The sequence below is a fragment of the Thamnophis sirtalis genome, unplaced genomic scaffold (genome assembly GCF_051295495.1).
Source record: "Thamnophis sirtalis isolate CommonGarterSnake01/CBP01778 unplaced genomic scaffold, rThaSir2_p1.2 scaffold_7, whole genome shotgun sequence".
NCBI lineage: Eukaryota > Metazoa > Chordata > Lepidosauria > Squamata > Natricidae > Thamnophis > Thamnophis sirtalis.
The window spans coordinates 62111660-62136276 of NW_028261387.1; the positions used below are offsets into that span (position 1 = coordinate 62111660).

Here is a 24617-nt window from a genome sequence, read left to right on the forward strand (position 1 = left end):
AGACTGCAAAAAGAGACGGGAGGCAGACTGTACTCAAGTTCCTGAACAAGCCTTCCCCAACGTGGTGCCCTCCAAAGGACTGGATGGCGGTATTAATCCAGCCGGTCCAGTTGCTGGACGTTCCGTTTGAAAAAGGGGGGGGGGGTAGTGAGAACTGCAAAACTGCACCCCACCATCCTCTTAAGTTGTTGAAGGGAGCTGGTAATAAAGTTCTCTGCATTACCCTTGCTCACAATTTTCCTCAGAAAACTTGCTTTGCTTATTCAAAGATTCACGAGGCTGCTTAGGTATGGTTTGGATTGAAAACTATGGTTTATAATTTAGCACGCTGCAGTGTGTGGGCTCGGATATTTTGATCAAAACTATGGGGAGCTGCCTGCTGAATCTTAAGAAGATACTACCATGAGTTGTACTATATTAGCCTTTCTCACTTCATCTGATAATTTTCTGGCCACCTTGTGTAGCTTCCTTAATGTTTTTATCTGAAGTTGATAAACTGTAATCCAACAGAGGCACAACTCAGTGACTTTGTTGCAGAGAAGACTTTTCATGCTGTTTTCTTTTGGGGTAAACAACTTATGCAGAGTCCAAGAAAAGAGTAAGACAAAGATAATATACCAATGAGATTAGAAAACAAAAGCAAGCATAAAAAACTACGCTGACACTTTTTTTCCCTGGGTACTTTTTTCTATTTTTAGAAATTATCCTTGTTTCTACCACATAGTTATATTTTATATAATGCTGCTTATCTTTAAGCTTCTCTCCTTCCTGTTTTTTGATAATCTCAATATTTCATCCACTGTGACTTTCTTTGTTTTCTCCTTTCTCTCAATTTACTTAATTTATCTTCATATATTTGTTTTGTGATTCGGTCATAATTCCCACTCTATATGACCAAACCACTTCAACACACTGTGTTCAATCCATATTTATTTAGCATTCTTTCTTTGTACTATTCTTCTTGTTTTACCACACACACTAATCTCCCATACCTGCTCCATTTAACTATATAGCTTTTAACACACCCAGTTCTCATTTCTGTATATCAAAATAGGCAGAAACACATTTTTAAACACAATTTGTACTATTTTCAACAGATTCCTCATAACAGACCACTACTGTCTTTCTACCATTATTTGGGCATGTTAAAATGTCCTCATTCATGTTCCTATGTTAAATGTACTACCAAGGTACACTGCTTGCTCTAGTTCACGGGTGTCAAACTCGCAGCATCAGGTTGCTGTCACATGATGTTTCAGCTGGGGTGGGCATGGTCTGCATGTGATGTATTTGGACTGTGGGCCACCAATTTAACCCCCCTGCTCTACTTTATACAATTAATATATGACTTGCAATCATTTACTCCATTTTCCTTGTGAAGTATGACTTCTGTAAGTCTTTGATGCATTATTTTTCAGACCCATAATCCCTGGTGCTTCATTCAATTTATCTAAACATTCTGTGCAAATTATTTAGATTCTCAGTCAACAACATAGCTTTATGTGTACAGAAAAATATCTGCATTTACATCTTTAGCAGTAGACTTATATACCGCTTCATAGGCCTTTCAGGCCTCTCTAAGCGGTTTACAGAGAGTCAGCATATTGCCCCCAACAATCTGGGTCCTCATTTTACCCACCTCGGAAGGATGGAAGGCTGAGTCAACCCTGAGCCGGTGAGATTTGAACCGCTGACCTGCTGATCTAGCAGTAGCCTGCAGTGCTGCATTTAACCACTGCGCCACCTTGGCTCTTTAGCCAACATATTTCTATGGATTTCTATTTTCTTATGCATGCACATAAGTACTTCATTCCTCTTTAATATTTATTGAATGTATTTATTTATAAATGTATTATTAATATATGTATTATTATTTATAAATGTATTATTATTTATAAATGTATTATTAATAACATTTTCATCCTTTTCATTCATAAATACTTTCACTTCCCTGCATGTATTTGTCATATCTAGTTCATACAATCAAGCCATCTTTAATAGGCTCCATGATCTCCTTCCCTTTCTCTTACTTTCAGAAACATACAACTTTCCTTTCCTTTCCCGTTCTTTTTATCATACATATCTCTTACATTCTAAGGAGCAGTATCCTGTATGCAGTGGTCCTAACAATAGCATAGATACTGACTTCTACCCCAATTGTGTTTTGGTCAATTAAGTTTTACCATAATAATTTTTAGCAAGATAGCATAAACTAGATCACCTATTTTAGTCTGCCTATGCATCATGCAGTATTCCTTGTTGATAATGGTTAGGGCATAGTTGGCATACTTTGGCCAGTAGGATATTATTGGAGCCAACAACTAAATACATGTCTGTGGAGATTTTCAAACATCTAGATCATGGTTGTTCCAGAGATGCTTTTCAAGAGGCCACTGGACTTTCTTGTTTTTTTCCTTGAAGATTTCTTGGATGAGAAGTGAAATGTCTTCAAAGGAAAAACCAAGAAAGTCCAGTGGCCTTTTGAAAAGCACCTTTGGAATGACTAAATATAGAAATCAGTTATACATATGTATAGTATCTGGGCTTCCTTGTCATAATTTAAAAATAAAAGCAAATACAGAAGGTTAAAGATATTACTGTTTTGAGGAATGGGATGAGGGCTTTATTCTTTCTTTGCTGTCCTTTTTAATTTAGAATTATGGTCTTGTCTCTTTTCTTTCCATTGGTAGCTTTCCCCCCAGATGATAGAAACAGTCAATAAAGAACAAGTGTAACAAGCCTTCCTACCACTATTTTGATACTTAAATCCCTATATTGTACATCAACCACAAAAGGGGATTGCATTTAATATCTGGCTTGACCCTATGTTCTCCTATTCTCAGACAAAACCCCTCTCCTGGGCACCAAACAAGTTTTATATAAGGGGATCCCTACAGCTGTAGTGTTCAAGTGAACAAACCTCCAGCACACTACAGAATAAAGCAAATTCAGTTCCTTTGAACAAGAAACAGTATCTAGTGACGAGTTTGGTTTCCAGAAAGCACAACTTGGATGCAGGTGCTGAGACCTTGGCATTGTGTGCTCAGCTTACTAGAGTCAAAACAATGATAATGGCTTTCTACTAAGAAGGAAGCAGTATCTGTCCTTTAAATAGTTCTGTGATTATGTATATGCTCGACAGAAGTTTTTCTGATCAGCAAACGGTAAAACTAGGCTATGAGAAGTTTCTGTTCAACCTAGAATATGAGGCAGCCATAATTCTGATAACTGCAAGATGCACTATATTAATCTATGTGGTTTGAAACACCAAACCAGAATTTCACAGGCAAGTACAAACCAAAAAGAGAAAAAAAAGAAAAATGAATACCTCTCTTGCATAAAACTTGTGCAGTTTGGTATCACACATTTTTCCTCTTTGTTACATTTGTATTTATTTATGTTATTGTTTAGTCCAGTGGTAGTCAACCTGGTCCCTATCGCCACTAGTGGGTGTTCCAGCTTTCATGGTGGGCAGTAGGGGTTTGCTGCTTTATAAATTTTATAAAGTTACTTCCCTACTTTATAAATCACCATTACTGTGGAACTGGTGGTCAGTTAGAAAATTTTAATAGTACCAGAAATACAAAAGTGGGCGGTAGGTATAAAAAGGTTGACTACCCCTGGTTTAGTCACTAAGTCGTGTCTGACTCTATGTAAGCCCATGGACCATAGCTCACCAGGCCCTCCATCCTCCATTGTCTCCAGGAGTTTGCCAAATTCATGTCCATTTCCTTGATGACACCATCTAATCATCTTATCCTCTGCTGAGCCCCTTCTCCTTTTGCCTTCAATATTTCTCAACCTCTCGAGGTCTTTTCCAATGAGTCCTCTCTTCTCATTTGGTAGCCAAAGCATTTGAGCTTCAACTTTAGTATCTGTCCTCCCAAAGAGCAGTCAGAGTTGATTTCCTTTACGATTGACTGATTCTTGATCCCTTTTCAGTCCAAGGGACTCTCAAGAGTCTTCTCCAACACCACAATTTGAAAGTATTATTTATTTATGTCCCCTCTTTATTAGTTTAAGGCAACAAATATATCCCGCATACCTTCCTCCTCCTATTTTCTGCAATGCAAGTGCCATGGAGTTCTCCATAAGATGTCCAGCCAGGAATTGGCAACATCTTACATTAGATACAGAAAAAAATGATGTTGGGGAAAATATTTCATTAAGTTAGAAATTTCTCACTGTAATACAGATGCACTTTTGATAGTGTAGGCAGGGTTTCCTTAAGAAGCATTTGATAATTTCTTATTGTTTATACTTTGTTCACTTTTGCCACTCTGAATCATGAAATTAAGTAAAAAAGTAAGGAAATAATCGAATGTGTTCTAATCATACAGGATGACAGATGCAATCAAACAGAATGGCAAAAACCTTTAGGTGGAGGAGTATCGAATGAGAAAGGTAAGGCCTTTTTACCCATTTCACTGTCAAGTGACTCGGGCAGCTTTTTACCCATTGTCACTGGGAATTGCCAGATAGAACATTTCAGGAATAATCACTTTGTACCCTGGGCCATCAAAATTATAATGTGTCCACATGTTTTTAAAGCCACAGTAATTTCCCTGGAGACAGCTCCAAGGAAGAATGGGGTAGAGATAGAAGGGAGTCGGCAAGGTTTTTCTCGTCTTTCTTGCCTTAATTCTCCAGGGAGGTGCGGAGAAAGGGCTTGACTTAGGGAATGTAAGATTTCCTCTCCTTCCACTCAGTTCAGCATCTGTGGAAACCTACATTTAAAAAAAAAACTTTTACGTCAAAGATTCACAAACATTGTGGTTGCAAAATACACTAGACTATGGTTAATTGAACTATGGTTTACTGAATTTATCCAATTGCCTGGGTTTACACAATAACCTGAAGCCTAAAATAAATACAGAGGCTGGATTTACACAACATATCAAGGCAAGCCATAGCTATCTAATTTTAAATGCACTGTGTCATTCAGTAATAGTTAAAATGATCCCGGAATTAGATTACATCAAATCGCAAGTTTGTGCTTGTGGAATATATTTATGCCTATTGGCCTAAAGCAAAACATGGAACTTCCTCTAGCTCTTCATGTCAAAAATAATTTTCTGTTTTGCTTTGATTCATATAAAGTATTATGCCAACCTTTTTAAATGGATCCTTCAGAATTTGAGAACATGTCTATAATAATAAAATTGGTTTCCACTATGTGTATGTCCAGTCAAAAAATTACAGTTGAGAAGGCTAGTCCCATAGACTTTGCTGAGGTTCTCTATTATTTTAAGTTACTATTTTTTTTTCTGAGCAGGCTTCAAAATAAAGCACTGGGCCTCAATCACTCACAATTATGTTCTAGAAATGCCTCTGGGGTCTATGGAGGGGCGGGGGACCAAAGCTTTGTTGGAAATACAGGTTATGCTTAGAAATTTGTGCTTTCCTTTGAACTAATTAAGCTTTTTAAATATAATATTAGGTGAGGCACAAAAGAAAGTGTCCATGAGCTGTGCTCATTGGCTTCATGTTGTGCACACATTGAGTCATTGAGTCATTAAGTACAGGCAGGTTGCAGATCTCAGTGTCTGTTTTTTTCAAACTACATTAAGCTGAAATGAAGTGTATCATAATAGCATTTAGGGCAATCAATGGCTGTAACCAGTTTTCAGAGAATCTTCCAACCCTCAGGTCCAGCTTTTCTAGAAGCACTCTGTGCTGCAGTGGATACTGCACTGAGGAAACCCTGGGTGCCAATTTCTGAAGAAGCAAAAACGCATTTTGCTAGCACTAAGATGACATGTTGCATATATGTTCGAGAGAAGCAATAGCAGGCCACTAGTTTTAAAACTTGAGTTCATTCAAGATTCAGATTGTAGAGAGCTGACAGTTTCTTGAGTTGTTTTTTTTGTTGGTGTTAATTAAATCAGGCCACATGCTTGCTCAACCATTAATTGTAGCACGCAGGAATCTCAAATAGGTCAGTTCAGCACATGCCACATACATAGCAATTACCAAAGGGAATTGTCAAGGATCAGACTAGCATAGACTATAAAACAGGTTTTGTAAGCAAACAGATTTGTACTTTTTTTAAAATGTTAGGAACTCTTCAAAATATTTCTTACCATGGATTAGTAACAAAGTTCTTCCTTGAACTGTTAATAAAGCCACTCCATATACTGGATTTTAATCACCCAAGATGCCTCCATATCTTTCTTGCTGCAGATTTAGCATAGCATAAACTGTCATTCAGAAGTGTGAAATATTAATTTCAGTTAGGAGATATATGTAGATATAAAAGTAGAAAATGGTGAAAAGTAAATAGTATGAGTGATGTTATAAGGTAGCGATGTCGAACTCAAGGCCTGGGGGCCGGATCTGGTCCACGGATGACTTAGATCTGGCTCTTGAGGCTACCCTGGAAACAGTGCCAGACAGGCCCATGGTGCCTCTGCCAGCGAAAATGGAGCTTGAGAGGGCCCATTTTTGCTGGCAGAACACTCTGGCCATCACAGGCACCCCCCACACAAGTGACATTGAGCTGGCCATGCCCACCCTGGCCACGCCCACTCTTGGCCCCCTCAGGTCAAACACAACCCTGATGTGGCCAGATATTAAATGCAATCCCCTTTAAGCTTTTGTGGTCAATGTACAACATGGAAATTTAAGTATCAAAATAGTGGTAGGAAATTGAGTTGAGTGACACCCCTGTTATAAGGTCTAATATATTGCAGCAAGTGAACTGACATGAGTATAAGGCAGGTATCCAGATTTGTTGAACATTTTAATTTTTGTGATTCTATCTACAAATGCACAAGTTTTATCTGAGAGCTGTAGGTGACAGGAAGTTATTTTTTTCACTTTTTAAAATCTGCAGGTGGCCACACCTGGAAATGTGGAAACCTGTTTTACATTTCCTAATTTAAGAATGTGATTTTAAATGTATGTGCAGCATGAAGAGCCAGAATAAATGTAGCTCAATTATGATATTGATTTTTAGTCTTTTAATTATAGGCTGAGCTTTGCATCTATATTCAGATAGATATAGTGATCAGTCCATTTCTTGGATAAGATGTTGTCTGTCAAGTACATGAACCTAGTATATGAATTACAGTTCAAACCTTGAACTGTAATACATCGTAATTGAGTCAGGAATTACAGTTGTAAGCCATGATGGTTATTAAACAGGTCACCATATGACTGGACCTATTTTTATAATCTTTTTTACAGTGATTGTTAAGTGATCATGGCAATCATAAAGGGGATAGGATGGTTATTAAGTGAACATTGTGATCTTTAAGCAAATTTATGGTCTGCAATGGGCATTTTTTTGCCGGAAATCAGAAGTAAAAACATTAAAATGGTGAGATGCTGCAAACAGCCATAAATGCAAGCTGGTTACCAAGCACTCAAAATGTGACCAGGGGTTGCTTCAAAGCTTTAAATCTGGGTCCTAAGTAGCTCTGAGAAGGTCCATCATAACTTCAAATTATACACTATATTGCCAAACTTATTCGCTCACAACTGCTTCTGATTATTTGGATGGGTGAGTGAATACTTTTGGCAATATAGTGTATGTGCTGTAAGTTAGGTTCATGTTAAAACTGAAGTAGATATTGATGATGTTTTGGTAAAATTTCTCAGTTCAACTGATTAAGTGCCACTGGTATGCATCAGATTCACAAGAAGCATTGGGAATAAAATTAAAAGCACCAAATGCTAGAAAGCAATACATTTGCTAAGCACCATATGTTCTATCTTCTGCAGGTTACCCACTGAATGTGACCATCAACAATTGGGGTTATTCAAATGCCCTCTTTCTAAACTGGGAATATCCCTTGGGAGGTACCCAGAGCTTCTCATTAGCTCTTTATGACTTGGACACAAATACTCTACTGCAGAATGGATCATCTACACTCAATACCACCAGCTTCAGCTTCCAAGGTTTGCTTCCAGGGACACAATATATGATCAAAATCACTGCATTGCTTGCATGTGCACAGAATTCGAGTAGAAGAATCACTGGGCAGACAGGTAAGAGTTAAGTTTAGAGCTTGGAATCATTTTCAGCAAATTTGAATTTTGATATATGGTGATTGTCCTCTTCCACTTCGATTCATGCATTCAATTTTTGTCATGTCTTCAAGCCACAATGTCCAAAACTAATCTCACAAAATAAAACCATACAAGTTCTGGGCACATCCTTGCATGAATAGTAGTATCTAAGTCAACTGATAACAATATACTTTCTAGCAGATGGCGAGCAGTAGTTCAAAACTTCAAGATATACAGTATGTGTAAAGGTCATTATTCCATAATCCAGCTGTTAATGTTTCTTTAAAAAATACTGAATTTGGAAGAGAAAAATGATAGGTTGTTTTTGGGTTATAACACTGTAGACCTCATTCTGTTTTTTAAATGCTGTATTTCAATACAGTTATATACATTGGAATAAATGTCACATTCAAATTCATTTGTTTCTTTTTACTGCCTGTTACATGATTTTTCATGTAGGTAATAATGAATGCATTCCTTCAAATCTGAATAGGGTGGCATCTTACACAACAAAATGCTAGTTGTTTTCTCTTTTTAGCCTGTAATTTGTATTTTCAAGTGCATATGGAAATAAACAAAGGCACTCTGATATGTAGTCTATCCATGTGACTTGCACAGAAGACAGATGTAATTGTGCGACGATAATGCCAGAATCTGCAGTATGTTGGCAGCAATGTCAGCTCAGCATTATTTTGCAACAGGCTGCTCTTACTATGGCAGTGCCATAAGCACTGCAACATTCTGACATTGTCTTTGTAGACATAGGAAACTCAGAAGCCACTCATTGCAGATGTAGTTTACAATTTTCTGTTGGCCCATCTGAAGTGGGTGATTATGTTCAATTATATACAACATTTTGTTTTGCATAGAAAGGCTTTTTAGGCTTATGATAATCTTAGAAAGGTGCATGTGCCTATCAGCAGAAACCTGCTTAGTGGAGGGCTTTTTTGGGGGGAGGGGGGATAAATCCTATTTTAGTGCAATTCAGAACTTTCATTATCAAGTTGCAGATATATATGCCTATTTGCATATAATTCCTTGCATGTTGGGAATTAGGTTGGGAATTTCCTTGTCCAATCATTAAAGCAACAAAAGAATCACTTTTCACAATAATTATGCTTGAACTTTCATTGCCCACCTTTTTTGTTTATTGCCAAACATGCAAAATCAACACCGTGGTAACATTTGGGAGGATGTTAAGATGAGGGCTTCAGGTATGATCAGTGAAACTGTAACATCTTGGTATGGATGCTTTCTCTCATTGACAACTTTTTTTCAACTTATATTTTATTTAAGTACCATTACCTGTGCGGGATGTTATCTTGAGTCATGAAAGTCCCTCAGTATTATTGGCCTCCTGGAGTGAACCCCCAGGTGGGAAAGATGTCTACCAGTTGGTTCTCTACCACATCGATTCACAGGCTCTTGTCAAGAATACAAGCATTGCTAGAGGAACCACTACTTTCCGCTTTGAGAAGCTTTTACCGGGCAGTGAATACGCCCTCCGTATCACCACATGGGCTGGATATTACAAAGCAAGCACCAATGCACGAGGATGGACAGGTATTGGGAAATGGGTAATGGGTAGGGAAATGGATAACCAGTAGGCTAGAGAACAAAATCAATTGTGTGAAAGTGAAAGTATTACTATTGAGCCGAGGTGGCACAGTGGTTAGAGTGCAGTACTGCAGGCTGCTTCAGCTGACTGCTAGCTGCAGTTCGGCACTTCAAATTTCACTAGCTCAAGGTTGACTCCTTCGGAGATGAGTAAAATGAGGACCCAGATTGTTGGGGGCAATATGCTGACTCTGTAAACTGCTTAGAGAGGGCTGTAAAAGCACTATGAAGTGGTATATATTGTAAGTCTAAGTGCTATTACTATTAACAGAATCCATCCAGCTATACCAATAGGCCCCTGTCACCTGATTGTTCATGTTTGCTTCATAAATAATTTGTGGGGTAGGAAAGTAAGTCAGCATTATTGAGCCAGACTTGATAAAACCATAAGAAGCTCCTGTGATAGGACAGAAGATGCTATATCATCAAGACAAAATTTCTTTTCTTTTGAAGCAAATCAGCACAGTTTGAAGTATATCTGAAAGATTTTAGTGCAGAACCCCTCCAAAAGTTTTCTCAAATTGTACTATTAAACGGTACAAGAGAGAAACAATTCTAATGAATTATAAGTGAAATATATTTCATTTCATTAAGTTTAACAGATGTCAACATAATTAAGCCAACTTTCATATTTGTTCAAATCAAAACAAACCACTCAAAGGCCGTTTTGGCCTAGAAAAGGTATATGTCAGTAGGTTGAATTTTTTTTAAAAACTTTCAGATTCAGGTAGTTTATGAACGTATTTATAAGGTAGTTGCAGTTTTATGTTCCTGTCAGTGAGGCTACTTGTTTCCATAAATTTGTGAGAAAAATGGATTCCTCCTTGGAGTGATGAGTCTCTCTGGCTCTCTTTTGTCCCAACAGCTCCCAGTCCTCCCAAGGCCCTGACATTCCAGAACAACAATTCCAGCTCCAGTTTGACTGCCTCATGGACTAACTCAGAGGGAGCAGAATGGCTGTATTTCACTCTGCAGAACCTGCACACCCCTGCTGACAGCAGGACAGTGTCACTTAAGAGAGGCCTAACTAACTACACCTTCCAGCACTTGGAGCCTGGAACATCCTATCACCTGGAGGTTAAAGCTTTGTCTGGGCCTTACCTGGTTAAGGGTCCCAATATCACTGTTTATACATGTAAGCATGCAGCAATCTATTTGCTTACAATACTAGGAAGTGGGAAGACCCTATGAATCAGATGAATTTCAGAAAGAGGTTACCTGTGTGAGGATAGAGAGTTTCTGTTCTAAAAGGCCAAAAGCTTTATTTATTATTGCTTTATTACTGATAGCAAATACATTCTGTATGAATAGATGGAATTGTTAAGGCTGGTTATAAAGAGAGACTTATGGTGTTTGTTCTCTTCTTACATTTCCCTAGTGTAGGAGTTCCTCCAGAATTGTCCTTTTGAATAAGTAATATATATATATATATATTATTTATGTAGTCCCAAGTTTAGAGTTTCAAAAAGCTAACTGGATGTACTTTCACTCAATTTACCTGCTGCAACTGATGCTTAATTTTTAAAGCAGGCTTCAGATCCCTTTGCCTAGCATTAAGCTATCTCTGTATTCTAATACTAATATTTTCTTTCAGAATTTGCAAACTTTGATATTTTGTTACTTTTTCTATTTATTTTTCATCAGTATGACTATCTCCTAGTCGTGTACATCTATGAACCATGCTCCCCCCCCCCCCGCCTTTCAATAATTAGTGTCTGGAACGTTGTGTTTCAGGTATCTGTATTTTTTCAGTTGGTCTGTACTTTTTCACTTTACTGAATTTTTGTGTGAATTTTTTCATAATTTTGCATTATTATTAATGGACATTGGAGATGTCTGCCTTCTCAGCTGACATCTGGCACTTTGAAGCTTATGAAAGCAAGATAATTGCCCGTATAGCTCTCAGACTCACTGAAGAGAGAGAATTTGTCCAAGGGGAAATTATTATTGTTATTGTTGTGACAGTTGTTATTATTGTTTTACTTTCTGGAATTCAGTTCTTGCTGGAAATCAACATGATGCAAATTGAGACTTTTATCCCCCTTTCACTCTTTATATTCAAATGGACTGTTCTGTTCCTTCCTTGAAATCCATGTTTCCCCTACAGCCATTATATTTTTTAATTAAAACTATTTCACATTTTCCTGCACATTGGATTCATGTTTTAAATATATCCTTATCTATTTGAGCAATCCAGAGCAGTAAAGATCCATGATGATTGAATGTTCAGTTGGATGTGGTCTGGAAAAATGTGCCTGTTTTGATACTTCTATTTCCCATGATAGAATCTATTGTGCTAAGTAGATCTAAGTATATTTTCAGGGATGAAACAGAACCAGGAAGTATATGAGCAATTGAGAATTTGAAGAGTTATGATTGATTGATTGAGTGATAAATCTTTATAAGGCTTATTAAAAGTAGTTTGTTCGTATGAAATAAGGGAGAACAATTGTGTGAAATAAAGGAGATGCATTTTACTCAAGAGTTTATTTAATGGTCTCCAGATCTATTGAATTGAATATGTTATCTAACCAAGTGTGATTATACACATGAGGACATTGTATCTTGTGAAGAAGCTCTTGGTGAACATGCAAAGCAAACAGAATCATCATCATCATAATACTAATAATGGGGAGTAAGAAAAATAATGATTCTATCTGTCATAAAACTGATTAGCCACCTACAAGTATGAGTAGGTACAATGAGCTGGATCAATTTAGAGTAGATAATTTCTGGAATGATGGTATTGAACACTGAGCTGAAGTCCCTGAAAAGGACCAGTGCATAAATTCAATATGTTGCCGAATGTGGTGTAATGATATAATGACAGCATCATCTGCCGATCTATTGGCTCAGTAGGCAAACTGCAAGGGGTCTAACAGATGACTTGTATTAAAGTGCAGCATATCTTTTATCAGTACCAACCATTGATCGTTTGACTGGAATTATGTAAGTTATTACCCAACACGTCTTGAGGGTATATAGCTGGACATGACTAATCAGAAATAATTTCTAAATTATTTATTTATTATGATTGTTGATTCTTCCTTTCATCATTTTATAGACCCCCTGAAACCAGACAATGTAAACTTGGTCAACTATGACAGAGATAGCACTTTGAAAGCTTCATGGAACTCAGCAGCTGGTGAAAGAGAATCCTATTTGGTGATTCTGCAGAAAGGAGACAGCAGCATTACAGTCAGAAATGTATCCCTGGGAGGGAACAGCACATACATCATCTTTACTGACCTGGCCCCTGGAAGCCACTACACTGCTTGGGTTACAGCTATTGCTGGGCCCCATAAAGCAACAGCAAAAAGCAACTCTGCCTGGACTTGTAAGTAAGAGCTGAATTTCAGATCCTAAAGGGGAAAAAAGGGGAGGGGGAGGTTTGCCAAGTAACCTAAAATAGCTGCCTGCAAATGTTTGATTTGAGGGGTATGCTGGTTGAGAGAAGTAAAGATGCATTATCTTCCTCCCAGAGATTGTCCTCCAGGATTGTGGGAGGTGGGTGGATATATATTTGCATTTGGTTCCTGGGGGCAGCACTTAGGACATTGTGGAATGGGTGTCAAGAGCCTGCAAAAGCTGTGAAATAAAGTGGGTTTGCCCAAGATACATAAACAGATTTTTAAAAAAAATCTTGAATTTTTTTAAAAAAATGATGTTTGCTTATTGTAAAGAATATTCTACAGTTTTGTTGTGTTTTCAAAATCAAAATGGAAAATATATGATCTTGATTTTTGGCAGTTACAGGAGAAGAAAGTGCAAGAGATTGCAACCAAAGGTGATCCACCCCCTGCTAGATTAGATTCCAATCAGTTCCTATGATGATGGTGGACACAATGGGCCTGGTAACCTTTGCCTAGTTTGAAATTACAATTTGGTATGGTATCAAATAATCTCCCCTGGATTCCAGTAAGGAGAAGGAGAATGAACATGTGATTTGAATAGCAGGATGCCAGAACAGACAACTATTATAGGGTTTGTCAGGAGGCCTTTTTTTTTTTTTTTTTTTTTTTTTGTACTCTGCCATTTCTCAGATCATAGTTTCCCATCTTGGATTGTTCCAGATCTTTTATAAGGAAGTCTGCATACAACATTCTGGGTTTTTTCCCCTTCCCTTTCAGATCCCATGGCTCCCTCTAGTGGGAATTTATTGAATCAAGGCAGTGCCTACATGCTTCAGGCTCATTGGCAAGAGGCAGCTGGGACTGGTTATGTGATAACGTTATATAGCATGAAGCCCCTTGTAATGTTGCAAAACAGTTCATTGCCTAAGCAGTCCTCCAGCCAACTTTATGAAGGGTTAAGACCAGGCACTCAATATGCCTTGGAGATCTGCACGGCTGCAGGCCCCCACATTTCTCTGCCCTTCCATCTCAGCAACTGGACATGTGAGTGTCAGGAGAGCATCATAGTTCTGTTTGATTTTTTTGATTTTAATGAGCATTTATATGCCGCCCTTTTCCCTGAGGGGACTCAGGGCGGCTTACAACAATGGGGGGAAGGGAGTGCAAGACAAGACTTAAAAGAAAAAAAATGTGAATAAAGAAATTAACCATAAAAACACAACATTCACTCAACATTCGGGCGGGGTGAGAATAAATCCTATCCCCAGGCCTGACGGGATAGCCAGATCTTGAGGGCTGTGCGGAAGGCCTGGACTGTGGTGAGGGTGCGGATCTCCATGGGGAGGGTGTTCCATAGCGTTGGAGCTGCCACTGAGAAGGCCCTCCTCCGCGTAGTCGCCAGTCGGCACTGACTGGCGGATGGAATTCGGAGGAGGCCTACCCTGTGCGATCTGATGGGACGCAGGGAGGTAATTGGCAGGAGGCGGTCTCTCAGATAGCCAGATCCACTACCATGGAGCGCTTTATAGGTGGTAAGTAAGACCTTGAAGTGCACCCGACGATCAACAGGTAGCCAGCGCAGCTCACGGAGGATCGGTGTTATATGGGCGAACCGTGGTGCGCCCATGATCACTCGCACGGCCGCGTTCTGAACTAGCTGAAGTTGCCGGATGCTCTTCAAGGGCAGCCCCATGTAGAGCACATTGCAGTATTCCAGCCTAGAGATCACAAGGGCTCGAGTGACTGTTGTGAGAGCCTCCCGGTTCAGGTAGGGCCGCAACTGGCGCACCAGGCGAACCTGGGCAAATGCCCCCCTGGTCACAGCCGACAAATGATGGTCAAAACTCAGCTGTGGATCCAGGAGGACTCCCAAGTTGCGGACCCTGTCTGAGGGGTATAAATTTTGCCCCCCAGCCTGATTGATGGAACGTTAGCCGAATTTTTGGGAGGAAAACACAACAGCCACTCGGTCTTTTCTGGGTTGAGCACCAGTTTGTTAGCTCTCATCCAGTCTTTAACAGCCTCAAGGCCCCGGTTCATCACGTCCACCGCTTCATTGAGTTGGCACGGGGCGGACAGATACAGCTGTGTATCGTCCGCATATTGGTGGTACTTAATCCCGTGCCTCCGAATGATCTCACCCAGCGGTTTCATGTATATGTTAAATAGCAGGGGGGACAGGACCGAGCCCTGCGGCACCCCACAGGTTAGGGGCCTCGGGGACGATCTCTCCCTCCCCACCAACACCGACTGCGACCTGTCCGAGAGGTAGGAGGAGAACCACTGTAAAACAGTGCCGCCCACCCCCACCTCCCGCAGTCGTCGCAGAAGGATACCATGGTCGATGGTATCGAAAGCCGCTGAGAGGTCAAGGAGAACCAGGATGGACGCATAGCCTCCATCTCTGGCTCTCCAGAGATCATCGGTCAATGTTGTGCAGAAGGTACCAAGAAGGGGCACAGAAAGTGCAAAAATGGGAGATGGGGAATACATCAGGGACACAAAAACTGCAGTTTTCCAGTATCCCTTTTTATTGCAAAGTTTTGTGCATTCTAAACTTGGTTGTTTGCTTGCCATCATTTCTTTATCCAAGCTAAGTAGCAGCACTGATGTTACCTAGCTAGGTAATGAAATGAATACATTTCATTTCACTTAGCTTTACAGTGTTTCTTCCAAACAACATCAGAAAAATAAGTATAGACATTGTATCTGTGTACATGTATCTACACAATAAAATGATGTAACCCATCCTCTTGGCTTGAATAGGAAAGTTAAAATCAACACAACTTCTCAACCTTAACTCTTATGCAAGAGCTTGCAACCATAACAGTCTTAATGAGAAAGGGTGGAAATTCTAAAGGAGAGCAATAGGACTCACCAAAGGTACTTGGCATAGCTCATGCACAACTGCCCTGCTGAGTAAGAGAAGCTTCTCCTGTGCCTTTGCCTTTGAAAAGGAAGCCTCTCTATTTAAGACCAAGCTACCATTTTACAAAACATGAGGAAGCTTTCCTCTCCCCCCCACCAAGTGGGAGAGGTCAAAATGTTCGGTGTTTCATTTGTTAAAATAAGGATTTTGGGTGAGGCAAAAAGAATGTCTCAACTCTTGCAGATAGTTCTCCCTCGTCCCTTTAAATAGCTCAGAGTAAAATGTGCCCCTTGAGTTCACTTTTGCCGAGAGAATTGTGCATTTTTGTTCTAGCAATTACGGTCTTTTCTAATATTGCAACACAAAAGCTGATTTGATTTTTTTAAAAAGTTCTAATGAGCATAGGAACCCACATAAGATTTGGGGGTTGGCATTCCTTGCTGTACATGGCTTCATTTTACAGAGGGTGAAGAAAATGCATATAATTCCTTAATTATTATGCCTGGTAGACTTTAGGCTTGGATTATTTTAGAAGTGGGTACTACTTCATCACTGGAGGCTTTTAAGAAGAGACTGGACAGCCACTTGTCTGGAAAGGCATAGGGTCTCCTGCTTTTGTGTGTGCATGTGTGTGTGTACTAGAACAGTGGTCTCCAACCTTGGCAACTTTAAGACCTGTGGACTTCAACTGCCAGAGTTCCTCAGCCACCAAAGCTTTGCTGGCTGAGGAACTCTGGCAGTTGAAGTCCACAGGTCTTAAAGTTGCCAAGGTTGGAGCCCACTGTACTAGAAGATATCCAAGGTCCTTTCCAACTTTTATTTAGTTATTCTGTTACTAATTTTAGATTAGATAGATAAAGCATCTATAGGGAGAACATGCAAGCATTAGCGGGTTGTTTTTATGCACAGTCTGTTCCAATAACAAGTAAGATCCAGCTGTTCAGAGCCTTGTGATCAAGACTTGCCTGAGAATCAACTAGTCTCGGATTAGGATTCCTTGTTTCCTTTAGGACAGATGTTATTAGGCAACTGGTTAGGAAATTTCTAGGCAACTGTCTAAGAAATGACTTTGGTCAATTGTAAGAATTTGTTTATAATGTGTAACCTCTCTGATGTTGGTTCCTTTCTCCTTCCTTCAGATCCTTTGCCTCCAGAGCACCTGAAACTCAGCAATGATGGTCATAGAATGAGGTCGCTCCATGCTTCTTGGCAGAATCGCTTCAAAAGCGGAGGCGTCTGTGTAGGAGCTCTTCTGGAAACCAAGTCCCAATTAGTGATTAAAAATTTGACTCTGGCAGAGACTAATATCACCTTTGAAATGCTAATCCCAGGACGTCAGTATACTCTGAAGCTGGCAAGAGTGGCTGGACCATTTCAGTCTCATGTTCAAATAGTTAGTGACTGGACATGTGAGTATGCCGTCATTCTCAGTAGTATGTGAACCAAGTATCTTTCTCCATTGTGACACTTTTCAGCTATGCTCAGTTACAGTCCCATCACACCAACCCCCCATTAACCATACTGAGAGATGCAGTCAAACATATAAAATTATTGCACTGATGAAAAGTTGCGGCAGAGGATTTCTCCTTTTCTTGTTTGACTTTCAGTGAGTTTTATACAAGTAGAAAAAGTATTAGCAAACATAATCATTTCATTGTAAATAAAGACAGGAAGAGGGAAAGTAAAGAGGTAGAAATGAATTTGAACTTTATAAGGAACTTTATAAGGATGATTTTTGCTGAGGTAAGAACTTGATTTGATTTAGAAAGGTAACAGTATTTCATCCAAATTCAACAGATTGCCCAAGATTTCAGATATCGTTTATGAGTTTTGTTTTTGTAATTTGTTAAAAAAGTAATTATATCACCATAATTCATATTAATAGGCTAATTGTATCTTAATTCATATCAGTAGTTTACAATTAATAGTTTACAAGGCAAATCCCAAAGGTGCTTTTTCAGGAGGAAACTGGATTTTCTGGATGGTGGGGATTGGAAGGATTTATATCATCCAGTCAGATCTCAAGAAGCTTCTTGAATAAGAAGCAAAACTTCCAGAAAAGTCCACTTACCTCTTGAAAAAGCACCTTTGGGACAACCATGACCTGGATGACTGAGAATCTCCATAGACATTTACAAGGGAAGAATAAATCTAGGGTTCCTATATCTGGATGGGTTTTTGTATCTCTTTTCTGTTATCTATCTGGCTATTTATAGCCCAGAAACAATGCATTGATTAAATGACCCTTGTATATGTGATCTTTACTACTTTTATTGAGTGTTCCAAGATATGTCACATTTTTACTTAGAAATCTTTCCTTTCAGATCAACATCTCTTAATCACCTGAATTCTCCATCCTGGAATGGTACAGCTTAGTAATAGATAAACCTCTTTCTTTCAGATCCTTTGGTGCCATCAGGAGTGATGCTGGCTAGTAGCAAGTGGGCCGGCAGCCTTTTTGCTTCTTGGGACCAGCCTCTGGGTGACAGTGACCAGTTCTTCCTGCGATTCTACAGTCTGGAACATTCTTTGCAGAGGAACATCACAATTGGGCCAAGCATGCTAAATTTTACATTTGAAGGTCTTCAACCTGGCAGTCAGTACTTTCTGGAGGTTACAGCAATGGCAGGACCTTACCGAGCTTCATCTCAGGTGGTTTCTGCATGGACATGTGAGTATTCAATGTGTTTCTGCAAATAATGAGACTTTCCTGAACACACAGTTTTTATTGTAGACTAAGATCTCAGTAAGGCTAAGAATGTAATGTGTGATGTCGAGGCTACTCATGCATAAGCTGTTGCAATATCCTTGCTCTTGCTTGACAAATTACAGTAATCTTTCATTTCCATTAATCTGCAAAAGGAATTTAGCATTTATCTTGTTACTAGGGGAAGCATTTATTATCATCTTGTGCTTAGTGGACAGAACATTCCAATAAGATGAACTTTAGGAATGTACAGTATTTAATTAAAAATATATTTGAAGTTATAGCTATTGTAGTGTCATCCCCCAAGTTCTTCTGTGGTGTCTTATTATGGTAATGAGATGCTCCTTGAAGAATGAATGAAGAATGTCAGGTGTGCATATCAAGAAGGAACATTCCCAGCAGGATCACCCAAGATGTGAAGATTTTCCTAGCTGCTCAGCTAAAGCAAGCAGACAGTTAATACTGGTCAGCAGCAGTATAGAGAAATATTGAAAGTTTACCTCACTGACAATAACAAAAGAATAATTTCATACAGTATGCAAGAAGGAAATTGCAAATTACTCGTGCATTTTATCAAGATAGGTAATTGGTTAATTAATGCCATCAGGTATTGGCATTAGATGATGACGAGATGATGGCCTCTCATTTCAAATGGCACTCAGCATGCTATTGAAAAATTGCTGATGAACTTTTGAATACTAATGGTATTTATGATGTAGCTAAATTAAAAATGTTAGGATGTTAAGATCATGCTGCTATGCAGAAAAAAAAGCATAAGACAGAATTACAGTGACAACATGGAATATAGGAAGCAGGAATATAGGAAAACTCAACACCATGAAAAATAAATGGAATCAGCTAGTTGTTGACATCTTAGGCATCAGTATATAGAAATGGAATTGGACTGTCAGAATATAATATTTACTACATGAGATGTGAATACAAAGAAAAAGTTCATATCAGAATGATATAGTAAGAGCATCACTTAGGTATAATACAATCAATGATTTAATAATGACAGTTAGACTTTGGGAACAATCCTTTAATATGAAGATTATTATCTAACCTTGAGTTAGTATACTGAAAGTCACAAATGGACTGTTAATAACTGATTCAAAGAAATCAAATAAAGATGGAGTCTATTGAAATTTTATATGGTAGAGATGACAACTTCCAAGTTGTATGTTAGAAAATATTCCTTTTTTACAAGAACTCCCAGTACTGGAAGGTGAAGTTCAATTAACACTTTGATAATTATCTATTTAGAAGGCTTCAAAAATAAATATGTCTACATAAGTATTTTTCCTTAGTTCTAAGTTGCTTCTCCCCTTGATTAGTTTCCAGTCATTGCTTCCTGACAGAACAATCAATCAGTGGAGCAACTTGCCTCCAGAAGTTGTGAATGCTCCAACACTAGAAGTTTTTAAGAAGATGTTGGATAACTATTTGTCTGAAATGGTACAGGTTTTCCTGTCTAGGCAGGGGGGTAGGACTAGAAGACCTCCAAGGTCCTTTTCAACTCTGTTATTCTATTCTATTCTATTCTTTAGTGTGAAACTGATGGTCTGATCAGTTTCAGGCAGCATTCCCCCACCTCCCCTTTGTAATAAACTACTTAAGGTGAAAGCTCAGCTTGTTAACTTGTAGTATGCTGCCTGGAAAAGCATCCCAGAAAAAAGAGTTAGCTTCTTTAAGCAATTTCTTCAGCCTCCAAAGGGGTAAAAAGGAGTGAAAATAGGTCAGGCACAGGACCCTGCATGAGAGAATTTATTTGAATAAGATAGCAACAACCAATGATCTTTGCAGCATATCTCTGTGCCTGTCTCTGTGTCTGTCTCTCTCTGTCTCTGTCTCTCTCAACAATAAAGACAGTGTTTGCAGTAGTGAATGCCTTTTACGTTTCTTGCCAATGTGTACTTGGAAGGACAGCAATGAATACAAAATATATGCAAATATGTTTGTAAGTACAAAAGATTAGAATTGTGCAGGTGATGGTGTTCCTTGTGAAACATGGACTTTGAAGAAACAGGGTAAAAAGGAGTATTGGATCTTTTAAAGTTTTATTTTGGAGAAGACCTTTGAGAATACCGTCGATAGCCAAAAACCAAAAATAATGGGTCATAAAGGAAATCAATCCAGAATTCTCATTTAAGGCACAAATGAAGATCTAACTCACTTCAAAAGTTTATAATGGTAGAGAATGTGAAAAGAAAGAGAAGAAAAGGATGACTAGCAGCAAGATGGTGATGAGTCCAATCTTGGGAGATCTGAGTGGCCAGGTTGGACAAGAGATCTTATTGGAGAAGGTCTATCTATCTGGTCACTAACAGTTGATACCAAGTTGATGGCACATAACAATCAATCAATTGCTGTGATTGATTGGATGCTCATTTTAATTTTTCCCCTTTGTAATAACTCTATGAAGGCCTCATCTAAGGCATATATATATATATGTATGTATGTATGTATGTATGTGTGTGTGTGTATATATATATATATATATATATATATATATATATATATATATATATATATATATATATATATATATATATATACATACATACATACATACATACATACATACATACATACATACATACATACATACATACATACATACATACATATATATATATATATATATATATATATATATATATATATATACAGAATTTATATCCTGTCATTCTGACCATCATTATGCTTATGATCTTTTGGACTTCAGTTCCTATACTAGTGTTTGTAGCTACAGCCTCTATCAGGCTCAGTCAATATTCGGATTGCTGGAGATGGAAGACAACTAATCTAACATTAATCCTGTATTATTCCTGGAATTGTATTAGGGCCATATTTTTATTTGCTACCAGCTCACAAACATGTTTTAGGTTGATTTTGGCAATATCATAAACTTTGGATTGAAGTGCTATAGATCCAGGAAACCTGTGGCCTTTTAGATGTCCTTGCAGAATTCCTGGTGACCATAGAATAGTGATGATGATGATGATGATGATGATGATGATGATGATGATGATGATAAGTTGATCCCTAGGATGCTGACAGCAACTCGTATCAACCATTAGCGCAAGTCAATGTTATTTGTGATACATTTTAAAATGTTCAGTTGAACTTAGTTTCATGTTTAATGAATAAAAGAAATAACAACAACAATAACAACAACTGACAGACAGACAGACCGTCATTTGTAACACAACACAACACAGATATCACAGTTATCGAAAACTGAAGCAAAAAATTTATTAACATCACTGTACCAGGAGACACCAGAGTCAAAGAAAAAGAACTGGAAAAAGGTTGTGAAATATTGTGACTTGGTCATCAAAATGAAACATGGAACAGTGATACCCATTGTGACTGGGACACTTGGTACCATGTCCGAGAATTTTATAAAATACATCAAAAAAAATTGCAGCTTCCTGCAATAACGTCAGTGGAACTGCAAAAAACTGCACTAGGAGACTCTAGGTAACTCATCCCTGCTCTACTATCTTAGTCACCTGTCATTAACTTATGCCAGGTATCTTTTCATGTTCATATGTTATATTATCAAGATAATATTTAATTCATATTATGAAAGTCTGCTGAAATATATCCAGCTTTGCAAATCCTTGAAAAGAAGAATGAATCCAAGATGTCACAGAGCTGTTGAATATGTTCTGTGAATCAGCTGTTGTGAGGTTAATGCATCATGCCTGCCTTTTTCTAAAATCTGACTCTGATGTGCCAACCTTTTTATCACTATAGATCCTCTATCTCTGGCAAATGTCAGCGTGAAGGGCAGCCAAAATCCCCAGCAACTGATTGTGAGCTGGATTGAATCGGGAAGAGGACGAGGATATTGGGTACAGCTCTATTCAGAGGAATCCCTGTCCATTATACAGAATGTGTCTGTACCACATGGAACCACACAGGTTACTTTAGATAATCTGGTGCCAGGGACTCGGTATCGTGTTGAAATTGTCTCCAGAGCTGGACCTCACTACATTTCTTCTCAAACAGCCATTGGCTACACAGGTATAATGTAGGGTTCCTTCTGCCTTTTTTCCCTTTCTGTTTATTCTGACTGAAATAGGTTGGCACTACATATTTTTTTAAGACGCCCCTCTCCAATTGCTGGTTTTGACAGAAGGAGCAGAACTGCTATTGTTTCTTGTCAGTACCTTATTTTGGTGCATTATGAATGAGATATTCAGAGCTAGATAATCATTAGTTCTATATTTTCTCTCCCTTGCCTTTTGAATTTGCATCAGTGCTATCGCTATCCCATACAATAACTTATTTTAGAGGAGATCAGACAGTCATCTATCGGGAATGTTCAGTAATTATTCTCTACTTTACAGATCTTAAATTAAGTGGATTAAACCAATATCACTTTTTGATAATTATCCTTTGGATTATTTCTGTTCTTTGTACCATGATCAACCCGCTACAGGTAGTCCCTGACTTACAACAGTTCATTTAGTGACCATTCAAAGTTACAACAGCATTGAAAAAATGACTTATGACCACTTTTCATACTTATGACCATTGTAGCATTCCCATGATCATGTGGTCGTAAGTTGAGGACTACCTGTATTTACTGTTTGTAGTATTGTTAAATTTACATCTTCTCTTCCTGATTATTTAAACACTCAGAGTAGTTTACAATGACCCAGAGTCATCATAAAAGACAATACTGGAAGAGGAATTAGCCTTTAGTTCCACTAAGTCAATAAATGAAACGTTTACCTTTTCTAGTGTTAATATTTACATTCCATATTGTATTCATTACTATCTAATACTTCCTTTTTCTTGCCCTATAATTATATCTTATTTATTCTAATGGGACAATAAAAAACCAATGAGACTTTGCACTTGTCTAATAATTTTTGTCCAGCAAACATTTTCTGATGTCACCTCTGCTGCTTCTTCTAGTGCCCATGTTGCCACTTTCTCTGAAGGTAATCAGTCACAGTTCTTCAGTGTTATCTGTGCAATGGAAGCCCCCAGCTGGGCAGAGAGACGGTTATATGGTTTCTGTATCGAAAGAAGGATCTACAGATACCAGTAACCACATGTTTGTGGGGAAAGCCAGCACCAACGTTACAATTGTGGGACTGGCCCCTGGGACCTGCTATCTGATCGCAGTGTGGTCACTGGCTGGACCCTACAGCTCTGCTTCCCGGAACAGCTCAGCTTGCACAGGTAAGTGCAACACCTTGATAATTGATCTCTGAATTTGTCAATATGGCACAGTGAATGAATTCTGATGCAAAAAAGATTTCTTTAGACTACGTTTCTCATATTGATGGATCCTAGATTGCATGGACTTGCCTACTCTTCAGTTCAGTCTTGTTCACACTGGAAGATAATGATTAAATTTCATAGCGTCACCACCATGTATATTACTGTACCATGAAGAGAGCTTCTGACTGAAACTTCTTTCTGATTGCAGCTCCTGCTGCTCCTGTGAACCTGACTCTGAATAATATGGGCAATTCATCTGTGCTGTACACATCTTGGACTGAGCCTCCAGGAGGACGGGACCACTACAGGATGATCCTGTATAGCCTGGATCCTCCAGGCATGAAGAGAATTCATGTCATTGGCCCAAGTGTCCAGGATTTCCTTTGGACAGATTTGCCATCAGGAAGCCATTTTGCTGTGCAGGTTATTTCAGTGAAAGGACACGCTGAGGCCTCCTCCACTATTGCTGCTGAGTGGACATGTGAGTCTGACAGTCTAGGCTGAACTGTTACCCATAGATATGAGACTATAACATTATTTGATCAACTCTATTCTCCAGATCATTTTCCTTACCCAACTCTTCCTCAGTGTTTTTTTCCCATTTTCCATTTTCTTTATCCAACTCTTCCACATGCTTGACCACTGATCATTAGGTCACATTTCATTTCCTGAAGTTTACTAAATCAAACAATTGGATATATCCCCAAGTTGACAAAGTTTTTATTCTTCTTGACTGATTTGGTCCCTTTTCTGTATGTAATTAGAGGAAAGGAAATTTAGGTCTTAATAACAGAAAGTACTAATCTGTAAA

The 24617-nt window shown here is 38.6% G+C and overlaps 1 protein-coding gene across 3 annotated transcripts in view; it reads left to right on the forward strand.

Moving 5' to 3' along the window:
- Window positions 1–24617, forward strand: part of LOC106548890 (receptor-type tyrosine-protein phosphatase V) — a 55747-nt gene that overhangs the window by 589 nt on the left and 30541 nt on the right. For all 3 annotated transcript variants that reach the window (XM_087720225.1, XM_087720223.1, XM_087720224.1), the window contains exons 2-12: window positions 4341–4404; window positions 7726–7992; window positions 9310–9576; window positions 10496–10765; window positions 12695–12967; window positions 13761–14027; window positions 16992–17261; window positions 18254–18523; window positions 22325–22594; window positions 23495–23764; window positions 24015–24287. In XM_087720225.1, coding sequence (XP_087576351.1) covers window positions 4341–4404; window positions 7726–7992; window positions 9310–9576; window positions 10496–10765; window positions 12695–12967; window positions 13761–14027; window positions 16992–17261; window positions 18254–18523; window positions 22325–22594; window positions 23495–23764; window positions 24015–24287 — 2761 coding nt within the window. The remainder of the gene's footprint in view (window positions 1–4340; window positions 4405–7725; window positions 7993–9309; window positions 9577–10495; window positions 10766–12694; window positions 12968–13760; window positions 14028–16991; window positions 17262–18253; window positions 18524–22324; window positions 22595–23494; window positions 23765–24014; window positions 24288–24617) is intronic.